Source organism: Neolamprologus brichardi, chromosome 3 (assembly GCF_056152115.1).
Source record: "Neolamprologus brichardi isolate AB-2024 chromosome 3, ASM5615211v1, whole genome shotgun sequence".
In the NCBI taxonomy this organism is placed as follows: Eukaryota; Metazoa; Chordata; class Actinopteri; order Cichliformes; family Cichlidae; genus Neolamprologus; species Neolamprologus brichardi.
In genome coordinates this window covers 13512408-13531368 of record NC_142106.1, presented here as the reverse complement: position 1 = coordinate 13531368, position 18961 = coordinate 13512408, and the positions used below count along the sequence as shown (strand labels likewise).

Below are 18961 nucleotides of genomic sequence, written 5' to 3'. Positions count from 1 at the left end.
TCCGTTGTCAGAACGCAGTTCTCGAACCTGACCTCTTCTTGCATTGAAACGTCTGAATGCATTAATGAATGAGTCAGTATCCAGTGATGGAGCAACCTCAATGTGAACAGCACGGATAGCAAGGCAGGTGAATATAACACCGTATCTCTTCACCACGCTCCTCCTACTTTTCACACTGAAGGGTCCGAAGTAATCCACTCCCACCCGCGTGAATGGAGGTTCATCTGGAATGATTCTTTCATTGGGCAAATCCGCCATCTGTTGATTCACTGGTGGAGCATTAAGACGTCGACAGATGACACATTTAGATAACACTTTTCTTATTGCTGTACTAGCTCCAATCAACCAGTACTTTTCTTTAAGCTTAGACAGCATGTGGTTACGACCACCATGTCCAACTTCCTGATGTATGTGTCTAAGCAAGAGCTCGGAAATGTGTTGATCCTTTGCTAGTATTATGGGATGTTTCACCTCAACCGGCATCAATAATCTACTGAGTCTCCCACCCACTCTGAGAATTCCATCTTGCAGCTGTGGGCAGAGTCTTCTTAGAGGACTTGATTTTATAATGGGTTGTCCCTTCTCCAGACTCACAAGCTCCAAGGAAAATCTCATCCTCTGACAGAACTTGATAATGACAACCTCAGCTTTGTCCAGATCTTCCACTGTAAGATTCTTAATCACAGATGTCCTCTTGAAATTCCTCAGCTTCTCTTCCACAAATGATCTCTGTTGCTCTTTGCTAACCTCTGACTGTGGTAAGCTTGAACACAATTCTCTCCTTTTCTTCACAAAGGACAGAAGCAAGTCCTTAAATTTTAACAGCCATGCCACTGACTTCTTAAGACGTGTCCAGGTGGAAAAATGTTTAAACAAGCGAGTAACAGAATTTTCTCCAGCTTGCTCAACACTCACTGTGGAAACTGTTTTTACCTCAGGATCATCAGATGCAAGTAGACTGATGTCATCTGGGTAGACAGGCCATTCACTCCTAGATTGTAGAAGATACTGAGGCCCGGACAACCATTTTGTATGCTTCATAAAAACGTCGACTTTCACTCCTCTTGAGGCCATATCTGCTGGATTACTGGCTGTTTCCACATATCTCCATTGCGAGGAAGATGAAACTCTTAAGATTTGTGAAACTCTGTTGGCCACAAAAACCTTGAATCTTGAAGTCTCACTCCTGATGTATTTAAGAACAGAAGCACTATCTGTCCAAAACACAGAATCCAGAAGTTCCATCTGCAGCTCTTTCCTCCAGAGTACATCCAATCGACTGGCCATGGTTGCTGCAATGAGCTCCATTCTCGGGATGGTAAAGGATTTAAGAGGAGCAACACGAGCCTTTCCCATAACAAACGCACAGTGTCGTTCTGAACAGATGTTTTCAATCAGCAGATAGGTCACTGTTCCATACCCATCCTCACTGGCATCACAGAAATGGTGCAACTGAGCACTCGTGATTTCTCCAAATCCATCAGGTTTCAGACATCGACTCACTTCAAACTTGCTCAATAGCTGAAGCTGCTGGAGCCATGTTAACCATCTTTTGGAAAACAGCTCTGGTACATTATCATCCCAGCCAATTCCTTCCTGGCATAGATCTCTTAGGATTTTCTTAGCAGTTAAGACCACAGGACTTAGCATTCCAAGAGGATCATAGATAGAACTGACAATTGAAAGGATTCCTCTTCTGGTGAGTGGTCTGTCCTTAAGCACAATCTTGAACTTAAAGGAGTCTGATTTTATGCACCACTCCACACCCAAAACTCGCTCGATCATTGAGGAATCCAATTCCATGTTCAACTCTTTCATGCCTGTTGCTCTGTGACTTTCAGGAATGGATTCCAGCACTCCAGGCTTGTTGGTAATCCACTTTTTGAGCAGAAATCCTCCTTTGGCACACAAAGAAACCAACTCTTGGTACATTAACACTGCTTCCTCATCAGTTCCAACGGACACCAGACAATCGTCCACATAAAAACAGTGCAACAACGTTTTCACAGCTTCCTCACTGTAGAGATGTCCAAAGTCAGCTGCACACTTTCTGAGTGCAAAGTTGGCGCAACTTGGTGATGAAGTTGCTCCGAAGAGATGTACATTCATCCTGTATTCAGATGTTGGTTGTTCCAGATCACCTTTAGGCCACCAGAGAAATCTCAATAGATCTTTATCCTCAGCTGGAACCATGACTTGGTGGAACATGGATTCAATATCTCCCATAATTACAACTGGCTCCTTCCTGAATCTTGTGACCACTCCTATTAAAGAGCTTGTAAGATCAGGTCCTTGTAAGAGTTGGGAGTTTAAAGATGTTCCATGATAACTCACTCCACAGTCAAATACAACTCTGAGTTTCTTCTTGGTCGGATGGTAAACACCATGGTGTGGTATATACCACAGCTTGCCATCATTGCGATCGATCTCCTCTTCTGGGACCTTTTCAGCATAACCTTTAGCCAGGAGCTCATTCATGAAGACTTTGTACTCAGTATGAAACACAGCGTCTCTCTCAAATCTCTTTTTTAGAAAGCGCAGACGTTGTTGAACAACTTTCTTATTGTTTGGCATACTGATACTGTTATTCCGAAAAGGTAATGCTATCTGGATATGACCACCCACATATTTGGCAGAGTTAGTCACTATTTCCAGAAATCTCTGATCCTCTCTTGACAATCCAACCTGCTCATCAACTTTACTCTCAGGAAAGTCGTTCTTGAACTGTTGCTGCCAAAGCTCCTCCAGGGTCACAACAGAAACTCTGTTGACTGTAACTTGTGGATGCTTCTGATCACCTGTAGCTTCACAGTTTCCTGAAAGTGGCCCATTGATGGTCCAGCCAAGCCTCGTCCTTACGGCATACGGTCCTCCATCAACACTACACACCACTTCCAGAGGTTCCAAGGCTTTAGGAATGTTGGTTCCAATCAGAAGCTCGATTCCTGCATTTATTTGAGGCAAGTTTATGTGTTTTAAATGTGCCCATCCTTCAATATCTCCTGGTGTTGTAATATTTCCTTTATGTACAGGCATGGACTCCTGTGTGTATACTTTTGGCAGCTCCAGAAATTCGTCACCACAAAAAGCGGCAACCTCCAGTCCTGATAAAGTGTTGCTGCTCACAATTCTTTCTTGGCCCATGGTTCTGAGGAGGATGTTTCCTTTCCTTCCCTCAAGGTGTAGTCTGCGCATCAGACTCTCAGTGCAGAAAACTGCTGTGCTCCCTTGGTCCAAAAAAGCATATGTTGTAATAATGTTGCTTCCTTTCTTTGACTTTACTTGGACAGGCACAATGGGCAGTTTACAGTCCTGGTCTCCAGCCCCTGTAAGACCACTCGACACCAATGTGCTCACATGCTGCTGCGTGTTCCTGTCGGTCCTTTCAGAAGGTGAACTTTCTTTGTGCAGGATGGTGGGATGTTTCCGGCTGCATTTGGAACAGGAAATCCTCTTACGGCAATCTTTACTGATGTGTCCTATACACAAGCAGCCAAAACAGATGCCATTTTCCTTTAAGAAGGTTATCTTCTTCTCATGAGCCATGTTTCCCAACTGTGCACATACGTCCAACATGTGTCTTCCTCCACAACAAATACAGACGTTCCTTCCAACCTGATTATTTTTCATTTCCGTTTCCGCAGGCTTAGGTGTACTCTCCACAGCTTGCATAGTGGTGGCAAAGCTTGTTCCTTTATTTCCAGGTCTGCCTTGATACTTGGGTTTACTCATTCCTTTAGTTGGTAAAGAAAGCGGAGAATCTTGAATATTACCGAATACAGGATCAGTTAATATTCTTATTTGCTTCTCTAAAAAGTCTGCAATATCCATAAATTTGGCTCTTCTTTTATGCCTTTCTTGCAGGTCACAAACATGGCTTCTCCATCTGTCCCTAAATTTATACGGCAATTTTTTAATAATGTTCACCATATTAGAAGGCATGTCCAAATCACTCAGATGCTGCACCTCCTCCATTGCATTACAGCATCCCCTGAGGAACAAACTATAGTTCTGAAGAGCTTTTACTTCCTCTGTTTTAATCGATGGCCATGAAAGTGCCTTGTCCAGATATGCAGCTGCGACCTTCTGTTCATCGCCATAGTGCTCTTTTAACAGTGATTTTGCCTTGCGATAACCACGATCTGAGTTCATTTGTTGACAGCTTCTCACCAATTCTTTTGCATGGCCTCTTGTGTACTGTTCCAAAAAATATAAACGATCGCTGTTATTTTTCGTATTGCACTCAACTGCATTCTCGAATGCTTTAATAAATGAATAATATTGAAGTGGATCTCCATCAAAATGAGGTATTTCTCTCTTTGGTAAAGAAAAGAGGCTTTGTTGTTGGATTAAGAGTGTTGTTATTTCATTTTGTTTAGTCATTATTCCAATAACATCATTTTGTGGTTCCAGTTCCACCATACCATTTGTATGACAGTCATTTTGTCCATTTGCATCAGATGGGTTTGAAGGAATAACTGAATATTGTTGAGGATGCTTATTTTGAGAAGATTCAGTCAACACTGCTTGTTGCGTGACACATTCCTGGGTTTTTTCTTTTCTCCTATTTTGAGTTTCAGCATTAGTCAATGAATTTTGTTTTGCAGAAATGTGAGGTATAAATTCCAATGCATCAACATTAAGGGTTTGTTTAGATCTTTCATTGGAAATGTATGAATTCATTCCATCTGAAACTTTTGAAGATCCTTTTTTGCTTGTTATACTTTGAGCTTTAAGGACATTTATTGTTGCCATTTTTTCAGCAATTTCAGCGTCCAACTTTAGCCTTTCCTTTCTTTTACGAAGACGTTCCTCCTCTTCTTCCAGTACATGTTTTTCATCCAATAATTTCTGCTTTATCATTAAAGCTGCCAACTCTGCCTCAGCTTTCATACGAACAGATGAAGTTGATGATCTTGATGAAGTTTTGTGGCTTTCAACATTAGAAACACTATCACTTGGCTTGATATCATCCTCCACTTCTATCTCAGTATTTGATGCAACATTGTTTTCCAATAAATTGATTTGCTTTGGACAAACAGCAGGGTTTTGTTCTCTTTGATTTATCCAGTTTTGAATTTCATTTAAAAACACATTGGTGTATTTCATGATACTTGAAAACCATTCCTCTTGTTTTAATACTTCTTCCTCTGGCACCAAAGGCAACACCTCAACATGTGAGCTTGAAGCCTTTTCACACAGTGCTTTTAAATCCACCACATACTGCTTAATTTGAGAAAGATTTTCATTGTGTTGCATTAGCTCTTTCATTTTTTGTATTAGTCCTTTCATTTTATTGACATATATTTTGCATTCATTTTGTAACTTTTCGATTTTATTCAACAATGCCTTTCCAGTCATTTTTCTTTCTCTCTTTCCCCCCAAATCATTAGAGGAACAATCATCACCACCTGTTTGACTCATGACTTTCCCCGTTTGTTTGTTCGATTTTTTTTTCAATTTTGTTTTAAATTATTTTAATCCTCAGTGATCATCCATTAAAACATATCCACTGGAAGCCACAATAGAGTTTGACCATAAAATCCTTTCAACGTAACGGCACTTTAATTGTCCATTTGAACGTCATCCAAGCAGCATAATTAATAAGACGCAGCGCAGACATCAATCCAAGAGCGCAGCCAAAAACGTTGCACATTTAACCAACATTCATTCCATTCAGTGTCTCTTCTTGAAACATCTCAGCGCTAATGCAATGTGGCTTCCTTTTCCACAACCAGACATGCACAGGTATTCTTACCTGCGCTCCTCAGAATTGCGTCAGGTGTGTCCGTGCTGCTGGCTCACTCATTCAGATGCGCTGGACTTACTTGGCGTCTTTCAGGTTCCTTGATCTGATTTCTTTGATCCTGCTTGCGGCTTGCTTCTCCAGAATGCCGTTTTTTGTTGACTAAAGATGTAGCGACTTCCACAGTCGCTAGAGGCCGGGGATGGAGCCCGCCTATTTGCCTGACGCGCTGTCAAGTTTACGCAATAATGCGAAAGGTGGAATTGTTCGCTTGTTTATTAAACTGTTTACAAAGTAATGTCATATCGCGATTTAGACTCTTACAATGTCACAAACTCTAATATAACAAGACAAAACATGTTGTGTAGCGGTCAACAAAAACTACGGCTACCCAGCCCTCCTCTCTGTCAAAATCAAAACCAGTGAATGACAGACTGACAACGCCCTCTTAATGTCACCGCTAGCACCCACGTGACTCCCATTACCCCTCACCATAACAACCAAAACAAATGAAAACCCAGTGATCATCAAAAAATTCAATAGATTCAATTATGGCTCCTACAGTATGATTATAAATATGAGCGTGGTGAAAGTTCGGCAGCACGCTAACGTATTTTGTCCACTCTGTGTGCTCGTAAGGGTATAAACCTTTCACTCCTTTGATTTTTTCCTCGTATCTTTTCTTTGACTTTTCATCAAGTCTGTCTTTGTACAGACCGGCATTGTTCTCCTTCGTTTTGTACATAACTTTTTTGGGGGGCAAAGAAAAAGCAAGAATTTATTGGAACCGGAGAATGAACGTTTTGCGGTGCTGCAAATGCTTGCGTTTGATGCGGTACTTGGATTGTTTTGCCACGAGTTCCCGGCATGCAATGCGCGAAAGTCACGTGGTCTGTCAATCTCTATTGGGAGAGGTGGAGTAAAAACAACACAGTAACATGCTTTGTTTGGAATGTGGGGAATAATCCAGGCAGGCAGAGAGGAGAAAAGAGGAGACTTCTCGGTCAGCCATGTTTTTCACGAGTTGGGAGTTTGATTAACTGGCAGTCCTAACCCTGTGTTATCTGAATGCTTGTGAATATTATTCTCTTAAAAAAAAAACCAACATGTGAGTTTCTCTTTTAAGATAACCTTTATTAGTCCCACATGTGGGAAATTTGTTTTGTCACAGCAGGAAGTGGACAGTGCAAAAGTTATTTAGCAAAAATTTGAATACAATAAGAATAAATACAGTACACAACTGTACAGAATAGAATAAAATAAATACTATATACAGTAGAATAAAATATACAATAGGATAAAAATAGTGAAATAGTGAAAAAAAATCTTAATAAAAATGACCACAAAAAAATTTTAAGTGAAAAATAAGCACTTCTGTTAAATTATTGCAGTCTCCACATTGTAATTTAACAAATGATCACTGAACTATTGGCACTGTCTCGAGCTTTCAGAATAATAAATAAACACTTCTGTTTATTTATTATATTTCATATCGCAGCTCGAGTATGCTGAGAAGACGGTGCAATCCTATCTTTTCCACGACCGGCATTGGCTGGTCATCCAGAGCGATAAAATGAGTCAGAGCCTCCGTTATTTTAACTGCCCGTGGATTTTCTCTTGACATTTTTCATCGCTTTAACCTGAGTTAAAGTTGGCTGTTCCGGTCCCCCTAGTGGCCAATCTAAAAAACTACAACAGAAATGACAAGCCATCCTCTGATTAATGAAATAAGTTGGTATCGGTTCATGGTATCGGTTAACTTTTACGAGTATGAGTACACACACATTTTACAGTATCGGCCCCGATACCCGATACCAGTATCGGTATCGGTGCATCCCTACACCAGTGTTTTGCTTTGGGAGAAACGTAAACAACTGAGTTAAATCAACACAATTTATTCATATTCAATAAACCTGTGCACTTTGTGTTGATAAAACGCGTTTGAAACATGTTTAGATGACGTAAGGTGAGCTCTTGGAATATTTTAATCCTTCGCAATTTTGTCATTTCATTTCAACACCAATACTACATGGTCACTTACATGCTACTTAAAAGATGAATGCTGGTTTTCTGGATCCAAATGCTCATCCCATAAACAAGAACACATCCATCTTCCAGGTCAGCTGTTACAGGTGGTGTGCTACCACCGGTTGGTTGTAGCTTCTAAAGGCTGCTTATGTAGAGGAGAGCAGTGTGTAAGAAGGAGGCATGGAAGTAGGAGGACTCTTTGAAGAAGTCATCCCTTTTATTTATATCCTGTTTAACTTAAGAAGTCACTTAGATGAATGTTTCGCCCTCTGAAAACATCCAGATCAACAGAATCAACCTTTTGGGATTTATCCTGTTACATTTCTATAAAATAATCTTGTTCTCCACAATTCACTGTTTGTGTTTGTGCGCTCAGCTACTAAAAAAGAAGGAGCAATGTGACAACCTCTTATTGTAATTACTGGTGTCTCCGACTGAGGTTTGATTGAGGCGGCTCATATAAAGAAAGCCTAACTTTGCTGAGCTTGCTTTGTATTACTCTTCTGTTCCTCTTTATTTTCTGCTATTTACATTCTAACAATACTAGATCAAATTCCACAATTTTATAAATAACAGAATTTACAGATAAATCTAAATTTCAGTGAGACAATCTGTAAATAAATGATGTAATCTGAGCGGTTATTTTAACATCACTCAACAGGTGAGAGACATGACTTTATTTTTTTAATTTCACAGGGACTGAAAGACTACACGCACAGAATCATCAGTGGAATCTGAAGAATTAGTGCAACATGATTGGCTCATATGTTTCCTTCTTCTGTTTGATTGGCTCTTGTTGCTCAGGGGTGGGAAAACTGAGGACTCTTTCTAATTTGTGCCTCCTGATCTGCTCCATCTTTCTGCCTGTTACCTAAGAATTTCTCATTTATATTTTGTTAATAGTCAACGGTACAATAGACCTCAATACATAAAATGTGCAATTCACTTATTTTTATTCCTATTTATCCCCTTCATATATTTTATTTATATATATATATGTGTGTGTGTGTATATATAATATTCTGCTCACGCTCTGTAACTTCTGTCGGTGCTGTGCTTTTGGAAACCGAATTTCCCAGAGGAACCCACCCGAGGGATCAATAAAGTTTTATCTTATCTTATATGATAGTTCTGGAGCACTGTTTGTATTTTAGTTGTAATTTAATGTTATTTAATCTCCACAGTTTAAAATGAAGCTCTGAGACGCTGATGTCTCGTTCTGTTGAGACTGTTTCCTTGACTTCTCTCTCCTTGTGTCCTTTCTGAGCTCCTCAGTGGGCCTTAGACACACTGGAGGGGTTTGTGCAGTCTGATCCTCTGATAAAAAAAAAAAAACATCACAGTGTGCTACACCCTCTGCTTTGAAAAAGGAAAATAAGTGAGAAGAAGCCTTTTACTGAGTTAAAGTAAACACACATCAGATTGTTCTCACTGATCGCTCTGATGATGAAAAACATGATGACCTGAAGCAAAGCTCAGAGTGTTTGCTGTGTGTTCTTTGGTGCTGATTCAGCAGGAATCAGTGAGAAGGTGCAAAAATAAATCTCTGTTAAACAGTCAACTGTCCAGTTCTTTTATTTCTTTGGTTCTCCACTTCAGTGGCTCAGATTCAAGGGAGATTAAAATCAAACAAATAACAGAATTAAACCAGGGAAAAAATCTGCACCAGGCTGAACCCCATAACAGTCGGGCAGTGGCTGATGTGAAGGTGAACACAGACAGTACATGAGAGAAACTGCTGTAAGTGATCAAATCAACACACATCGCACAACATTCCTCCTTCCTTACACACTTTCCTCCAGAAACCGAGCAGAAAAAAGACACCTGGACTGTTTCAGCAGCTCCTGGAGGAGAGGTGAGAAACAAATGAAATCTAAACCAGCTTTTTTACTCTTCAGGATTTCATGGCTGACTTCACACCTGCACAAACAGCAACAGTGTTTTTTATAGAGATCACAGCTTTTATAATCTTGTAAAACACTAAACCCAGAGAAAAAAAAAAAAAAAAGCATAAATTACTTTGTTTAAAATGTTTCATAAATAGGAAACGTAAAACACGAGTTTTTGTAACACTGTTTCAATTTTCCACTGAAGGAAGTTCAAGTAGCCGCTGAAGGAAATAAATAAATTTGAAAAATACCATAAAGTCAGTGTTACTGAGATGGTCCGTTTTGTAGAACAAGTCATTTTCCAGTCACTGCAGCATTAACTTCAGTTTTCATAAAACAAAATTTGTCATTTTTAGCTGCACAAAATTGCCTTTTGCAGTCTAAAATCTCTGTTTGTGTAAATTTAGGAAACTTTACAGAGTAAACAGTTGTAAAGAGGGAGTTATAAAAATGTTCATGACAGTCAACATGATGACTTTAAGTGTTTCACTCTGAGGTATTTTTCATGTCTGTAACATTGCCAAGGATGCATCACCATGACAACTAAGAAACAGAGCTTAAAGAGTGTAAACAATTTTATCCCAAACCGTCATCCTCATCTAATGTAATAGATTTAATTCTTAAAGTGATGCATTTTTAATTCATAAGTGTAGAAACCTGTGAGCTGTTAAATGATTCCCTCCATCACAAACCCCACAGATGTCCAAATGTAACATTTTTCACTCTTTAAAAAATGGGAAATATAAAGTTTATGTCCTGGGACCTAAATTTGAAGATATGAACCTGAGGGATGTTCATGTGTGAGTTCATATCCACAAACACATCACTCAGTTCTGCACCATTAGTACCTGTTTCCCTGCTCCAAACAGTGTGAAACCCTCCTTTAAAGTCTTTAGACTTTAAAAGGATCTCTGAGAAGCAGAAATCACATATTCAGCAACATTCCCTTTTCTTCTTTTAGAGATCAAATCATTCGGGACAAGAACAAACACACCAAAACTGACAGACTCACTATCAGTCCCACAAACCCTCCATGTCCTCCTGGAGGACCTGCAGGTGAGAAGAAGGTGTGAGCTGGTGGTGAGAGAAGAACATAAGAGAATCCAGAATTTTAGTCAGTTTTTCAGTCCCTGAAAACCAAATTTCATGATCTACATGTCCTCAGATCATCTGTTTGTTCCTGTGTTGAGTGACATGCTGGGAATTTGGAGCAACAGCAGGAGACTCAAGTGGAAAAGCCGTAAGATGTTTCAAACAAGTGCATTTCAACAGGAGGTTAGTATCAATCCTGATTCTCATTGTCACGGTTTATGTAGATAAAAAAAACAGCAATAACAAAGAGAAGCACAACAGGAACTACCAGACCAGCTATTAGTCCAACAGATCCACTCTCCTTCCCTCCATCCTCCTTCCCTCCATCCTCCTTCCCTCCATCCTCTGTGTGTCGTCCTGGCTGACCTGCAGGTGAGAAACAGGTGTGAGGTGTCAGCTGTCAGGTAGGTGATGAGTGAAGAACAGAACAGAATCCATTTCCTCTTCAAACTGCTGTCAGACATTATCTACTGCACTCTGATCACATCACTCAGACCAGCTGCTTTCTACAAAGTCTCATCAACAACATCTTTAGAAACAAACATCAACAACCAGGAAGCAGCTTCACCTCTGATCACACACACACTCAACTCTACTCACTCACCTGGAGGATCAACTGTCAGGTAGATGATGCTGATCGGATCAGATGACTCCAAAGGGAAACGACACTCGTATGTTCCAGCGTCATTAATCGTCACATTCTTCAGAATCAAAGACACGTCTCCATCCTTCATCTGTCTGTCCTGCAGATCCACCCGGTCCTTAAAAGATGGATGCTGGTCATCTGGAACAAAGTGTCCATCCCGGTACACAAGGACATATTCTGACTCCAGGTCAGCTCTGCTCCACTCTACAAGATCAATGTTGTTGTTTTGAGCTCGACATGTCAGAGTGACGTCCTGTCCAGACTCAGCTGTGATGCTTTTCTGGTCTGAAAGAGGAAACAACACAGAGCAGAGAGATTAAAGGGATCCAAGTATAACTGTTCACTTTTAAAGCAGCCAATCAGAAGACACTGAAGTTATGCACACTGGTCAAACCATCACACAAGTATTAAATGTTATTTAATATCATAGTTTTACATCTAGTTCCTATTTTTAATATGTCCGTTAATAAACTGAACAACATAGGCTAGTCTTGACAGTGTTTTCCCATCATGGCTGTAATAATCTATGGACATGTATACATTTGTTGCTGCTGTCCCTGATTTCTATGTTGGTGTGTATGAGTGTGTGTGTGGGTTTCAGGCATCATCAGGACTGGTGGGTGTGTCCCGCCTGGAGGCTGGCCACACCTGAAGAGGACGATCACACACACACACACACCTGCAGCGGATCAAGCCTCGTCATGGGAGCTTTTTAGCAGAGTGGCTGAGTTCTCACTGATGCTGGATTGTTGTGTAAGACTCCATGTCAGTGTCTGAGCTAAGAGTAAAGCCAGTTAGTGCATCCCTGCCAGAGTTTGTGTCTTACAGCTGCTTTTGGTGGTTTCCCCTCTGGAGGAGTTCGCAAACAGGAAGGCAGCGAGCTCAGGGAGTGCAAAGACAGACTTTTTGAGGAAAGACATGACACGGCAGTCAAGCAAGAGCACAGGGATTTATTGTCATTTGTTGCACTGTAAATAAACGCACTGTTCAGCACAAAGAGTCCAGCATTCATTCCCCACTTTTCCATGGTCTGCCTCACTGACCGTGACAATGGCAGATGGTAAATTAGTTCTGTTTGCATAGAACAGTTCAATTAAAAAAAATAATATAACTTTATGACTTCTTAAAGTCACCAAAATAAATGAATGTAATACTCTCATTTTCCATAACAATGCTGACATCAGCAAGTTCTCAGACGCCGCCGCCATTGTGGGTGGCGTGTTTGAGGGAAGCAAACTGGAGTAGTGGGGTCATCAATGACTTTGTCAGCTGGTGTGAACAGAACCATGTTTGCATCAATGCCAGCAAGACAAAGGACCTGATGATTGACTTCAGCAAGAAGCCAGCCCCTATTACACCAGTGAACATCCAGGGTTTGGACACTGAAACGGTGGAGGAGTACAAACACCTGGGTGTTCACCTCAATAAGAAACTGGACTGGTCCACAAACACACTCTATAAAAAGGGTCTATGTCGTCTCCACCTGCGGCAGCTGAGATCCTTTGGGGTGAACCGGACTCTCCTGAGGACGTTTTAGGACACTGTGGTGGCGTCTGCTATCTTTTTTGCTGTGGATTGCTGGATGGCAGAGAGGAACGGGAGGAAACTCAAACTGGTCTGGAGGGCCAGCTCTGTGCTGGACTGTCTGCTGAAGTTTATCGAGCCGGTTGGGGAGGACGGGATGTTGTCTAAGCTAACATCCATCATGGACAACACCTCCCAACCCCTGCATGAGACTGTACGAGCTCTGAGCAGCTCGTACAGCAGTGGACTTTTACACCCACAGTGTAGGAAGGAGCGCTGCTGCAGGTCATTCTTACCAGCAGCTCTCAGACTCTATAACACAGTTTAACACTGTTATCTTACTCATCACCTGTTTAATTGACGGATCCCATGTTTTTTTTATTGCTGCTACTTATTTGCAGCTTGTTTGTACACCGTTTATTTCACCAGGAGCATCCATACACCCCCCACACTTACATGTACAAATCTCTGTACATTTTTATCTGTGCATACGGTTGCTTATGCATATAAGACCACTTTGTGTCTTCCTTCTAAATGTCATATTCATCTTGCTATAAGAGCTGTGCGACGGCCAAATTTCTCATTCGTGGGATATTAAAGGTTCTCCAAAAGTCGATTCTGTTCATCTGGACGTAGCGTTTTGTGGGAGAAACGTTTCGTCACTCATCCAAGTGACTTCTTCAGTCTCAGCTGACTGCAGGTCAGATATTAAAGGTTTATTCTATTCTATGTCCAGCAGGGGGCGTTGCGCTCATTTGCTATATATTTGTGACGCATGTTTTTTTATTGGCTCAAAACGTGGTTGTTGCAGCTCCTCAAACCAATGGCCGCGGCAGGCTAAACATGAGGACACAGATGACGCGCAACAATGAACGCATAAAATACACTTCTGTACCATTTGCTCCTTTTATTCCACATGCAACTCTCTAATATACAAATCAGCGCCTGGGATTAACTATTAAACAAATGCACAGACCACAAACAAATAACTGTATCTCACCAACAACTGCACTACAATGCCAACTTACAATTTGGCCTATGGCATCAATTAGTGCACAAATATACATAAACCATCAAGTTCCAGTCAAAATACATCAAAATCATTCAAGCTGCGCTCAAGGTGCGGTCAACCGAAAGTTTTGCCTCATGCTCACCCTACCTTTCTGCTCATCAACATCAGGTGCTGTGAACAGGTGAGTGCAACCACATTTATCATCTACCACACCCATGAGACACGCCCCACACCCGTGCACCAATACAGTGAGTCCAATTAAACCAACCCACTTAGTAAAAAAAAAAAAAAGAACTCATATGGCTCCTACAGTGGTCATAAATATTTTGTACTTGTAAATCAGTTTTGTATGTGTAAAAAGGTGGAAATGACAGTCTTCATTACAAAGCTTTCTTCATTATTAGCATATTAGCATACATGTTTTTATTGAACATTTGAAGAACTAGCAAAAAAAACCCAGAAACTCTTGTAGAGGACATAAAGTCAGAGATAGAAACGACAAGGAGCAGGTGCATCTAGCACAGGTAGAGCTGCTGCAAAAACCCACAGAGCCCAACAGCCAGTGCAACAAACTCTGGATCCTTTGCTTTTAGTTAGCAGTTAGCATTAGCAGCACATCCTGCTAAACTGGAGTAGGGGGGTCATCGAAAGTCATCGATGACCGCCCCCCCCCCACCCCCACCCCCCACACACACACACACACACACACACGCACAAAATTATTTTTACACATACACAAATCTTTTTTACACACACACACAAATCCTGATTTACAAGTACAAAATATTTATGACCACGTTTTGAGCCCATAGTTTTTCTGTAACCCCCCCAAACACACACACACACATTTATGATAATCAATAAAGCAAAGGCCATAACTAATGCAAACTGTATTGTATACAACTGAACAGATGGTCTGATAAACAACTGATAAAGTCCCTGTACTACACTGCGCAATAAAGGAATAATGAAGCTCCTTAATATTAGGAGAACAGAACCGCCACGTACACAGTTTCTGTTCTCTCCACAGGAAGCATCATAACTAATCAACCCACTGATTCAATCATTTGTATTCTCTGATCAGCAAATGAATGAATAAACGTCAGTAACCTCCTGGCTGGTTATGTAGGTAAAATATGTCAAGTGCTCACTAATAAAAGCAGCAGGAAACACCCGAAAAAACATGTCACCAAGTAAGAACTCACTCAACATAATCGAAAGCATTATTAGCACATCTCACCTGCAGAAGTAAACTCCAGGAGGAAGGCAGAGGACAAAATCCACAAGTGTAACGTAGTTATCAAAACATCCATTCCAGCGCAGATTTTCCGATCAAGCCGTTGTTTTTCTGTTTTCTATAAATGATGTTCAAAATTAGTTTTTAATCGGCTAATCTACTGATAAATTCAGATTTTTAGATAAACCTGTATCTAGAGCTAATGTTTGAAAGAAAGAAGGGAGGAAAGTGCGTCTTCCTCTTTTATCACACATCTGTCGGAAACTTGGGGAGGCTTCTAGAAAGTGTGAGGGAAAGCGGGTGGGGGCTCTTTGAAGACTCCTCCTTGTGTCTCCTCCTCCTCAGTTCTGTTCCTACAGTAAATCAGAGGTAAACTACTGATTTTAATCACACTTTTGTATTCAGCTTGTCCCAGCAGAACCAACATGACTCATTTTCTTTGACACGTATCCTGATGAGAGGAGGCAGGGAGGCTGGAGCTTCACCCAGCAATCATAGAGGGAGAGGTGGGGACAGACACACAGGACAGACCAGGGTAACATGCCTTGTTTGGGATGTGGGACGTAAGCCAGGCAGACAGGAGAGGAGAGGTGACTTCTTAGTCAGCTATGCTCCTCTTGGCAGTCCCAACCATGTATTATCTGAATGGTGATAATTATTCTCTTCAAAAGAACCCAACACATTTCTTTTCAAATATAGAAATAAAAGAAAAAACAACCTAAAACAAACAATGAAATCATTATCATTTGCTGCCCACAGCTCTGCTTGCCAACATAAGGGAAAGTAAGATGTTTTCCCTGTGAGTCACACCGCTGAACGGCTGTGTACTGCCTCTGCTATGGATGGGCAGTCAGCTAAACTCCTTCCCCACATCAAGACTCTGATGACACGATTCCCGGTTCACAGGTTTATTGACACAGGGAAAGGTGAAACTGTAACAAACAGTACAAGGCATAATCACTGTACTTATTCACCATGCACATACATAACAATGAAAATATATTAACCCAGTTTTTTTAATATGTCAACATGGAATGTTCATATGAATTACTTCCCTTTTTAACTCAAATACAAACGTCAAATTATGATTTTAACAAGTCTTGCTATAATGAATGCCTCCAATTCGTTTGTCATTCCCCTTTAACTAGCTCCGTAAGCGATTGCTAGCATAAACTGCATAAGATTGGTTTTATCATTAAACTTACAGAAAAATGAACTTACTTGAAAGAAAGTGGTCTATACATGCACATAAAATATAAAACAAGTCTATACATACCCACAATGCTACCAAAGGCATAGGATGTGTGTGGATGCCACTGGATTTATCTGGCTAAAGCCACCATGCTGCACATGCCTTCTCCTTAATTCACAGACTTACTTCCTGTTTACCGACGACATCATGTCCTATTACCGACTACAGGTTTTAAGGTGGCACCAGAGAGTTACAATTGCATATTTAAACATTTACCAAATCAAAGAAAACAGTCTACCTTAAAAACTTTTGATATCAGAACACTCCCCGCCTGGCGTGATTAACGCCACCACACTTTGTCAATGACAGTTCAACACCTAGACATCTGAAGCCAGAAGAAGTACTATTTCTGTAATGGGTCTCACAAACAATGTTTCTCCTCCTGGCTTGATGACCTTGACCTCGACCTGGCGAACTTTACCATCTTTGCTTTGGAAGGTCTGTGTTACCAGACCAAGTGGCCACTTATTTCTTTGTACTTGACTGTCCTTGAGGAGAACAACATCCCCTGGCTTAATGTTTGGGTTAGATGACTGCCACTTCCTACGTGATTGCAATGTTGGAAGGAACTGCTTGCGCCACCTGTCCCAGAAGGTGTTAGACAGGTGCTGGACTTGTCTCCACTGATGCTTGTAGAGGTCAGCGGCTCCAAACTCTCCTGGAGGAGCAGGAACACAGTTTACCTTCTGTGTTAGAAGAGCAGCTGGCGTAAGAATGAATGAGTTGTCGTGGTCAGTTGTTACAGGAACAAGAGGCCGGGCATTAATGATGCCTGCTACTTCTGCCATGAAAGTTACCAACACTTCATGGGTAAGCTTCCCCTTGAGCTGGAGGAACATGGAGTCAAGAATCCGTCTAGCCAGACCAATCATCCTTTCCCACGTTCCACCAAAGTGGGAGGCATGTGGAGGGTTGAATGTCCAAGAGCATCCTTGGGCTGACAGGTAAGACTTGACACCATTGTGGTCGATGTTAGAAGGTATCTTCAAGGACTGACAAGCACCCACAAAGTTAGTGCCTCTGTCTGATTGAATAGTTTTGACCGGCCCTCTAACTGCTAGAAACCGCCTTAATGCGTTGATAAAGCTGGATGTGTCGAGGGATTCTATGACTTCAATATGTACGGCTCTTACACTCATACATGTAAAAATCACGGCCCACCTTTTGCTGTGTGAGAGGCCTCCTCTAGTCCGGCGTGCAGAAACACTCCAAGGACCAAACACATCAAGGCCAACATTTGTGAAGGGGGGGTCTGTTGAGAGACGATCTGCCGGAAGGCTGGCCATTTTTTGGCAGCTTACTGGAGCTCTAAGTCTTCTGCATGTCACACATCGGTAGATGATGCTGCTCACTTTTCTCTTTCCACCAACTATCCAAAACCCAGCTGCACGGACAGCCCCTTCCGTAAAGAGACGCCCTTGATGGTGAACTTGTTCGTGGTACTGTCTAATGAGCAGGGTTGCAATATGATGATTCCCTGGAATAATCACAGGAGTCTTCTCACTCTGAGCAAGACTCGAATAGTGAAGACGACCTCCGACTCTTAGTAGGCCATGTGCATCAATAAAGGGATCGAGACTTTTTAGAGGACTACTTCTGGGAACCTCTTTGTGTATTATGATACATTTGATCTCCTCGCCATAAACCTCTTCTTGGACTGTTCGAATGATGATGTCTGAGGCTTGGGTGGATTCCTCAACACTAAATCCTGTCTTGCAAAGATGCCAGCCCTTACAAGGTTTGTTTGTTGTGATCATGTTGTAACAACTGGCAATATGTTTCAGATGGGCGATTGCACGAGTCAGTGACTGCCACGAAGAAAACTTGGTGAATCGTTGGGACCGAAGTTGCTTGGATGTTGTTGCAGTGCTTAATGTGGACACAAGCGGTCGGATGTCTGGATCTAAACCTGGGTCCACAAGATCAAAGGTGATGTCAGGGACGTCTTACTCTGGTTTGGACAGAAACCTGGGTCCACTAAGCCAGTTGGTGTCTTTTAAAGTGCCTGCAGCAACCGAACGTGTTGCATGGTCTGCAGGGTTCTGGTTTGTGGCCACGTAGCGCCACTGGCGTGGACTGGAGGATCTTCGAATGCGCAGGACACGATTACTTACGTACACATAAAAACGCCTGGTCTCATTACAAATGTAGCCCAGAACCACCTTACTATCTGTGTAATAAGTCACAGCATTAAGCTGAAGATCAAGTTCTGCTGAGATCAGGTCTGACAACTCAACAGCCAGTACTGCTGCACAGAGCTCTAATCTTGGGATTGTGTGCTCTGGACGAGGAGCCAGCTTGGCCTTTCCCATGACAAACCCGACATGCTGGTTTCCAGCAGTGTCTGTGACTCTAAGATATGCTACTGCAGCAATAGCTTTTGTTGAAGCTTCAGAGAAAACACACAATTCTCTGTTGACAGCTGTCGATGGTGAAGTTTCAGTGTAGGGTCTGGGTATTGTCAGACTTGACAACTCTGTCAGTGAAGCTCTCCACGAGGCCCAAGCTTCCTCCTTGTCTCGAGGTAATGGCGCA

At 41.6% G+C, this 18961-nt stretch overlaps 1 protein-coding gene and 1 long non-coding RNA gene across 2 annotated transcripts in view; one reads left to right on the top strand and one right to left on the bottom strand.

Moving 5' to 3' along the window:
• The window catches only part of LOC148103557 (uncharacterized), a 134992-nt gene that overhangs the window by 45218 nt on the left and 70813 nt on the right, over positions 1-18961 (top strand). The window lies entirely within an intron of this gene.
• LOC102799389 (butyrophilin-like protein 2) overlaps positions 10946-18961 on the bottom strand; it is a 65671-nt gene continuing 57655 nt past the window's right edge. The window contains exons 4-5 of the mRNA XM_087839498.1: positions 11360-11686; positions 10946-11121 (exon numbers count right to left, since the gene is read on the bottom strand). Coding sequence (XP_087695624.1) covers positions 10946-11121; positions 11360-11686 — 503 coding nt within the window. The remainder of the gene's footprint in view (positions 11122-11359; positions 11687-18961) is intronic.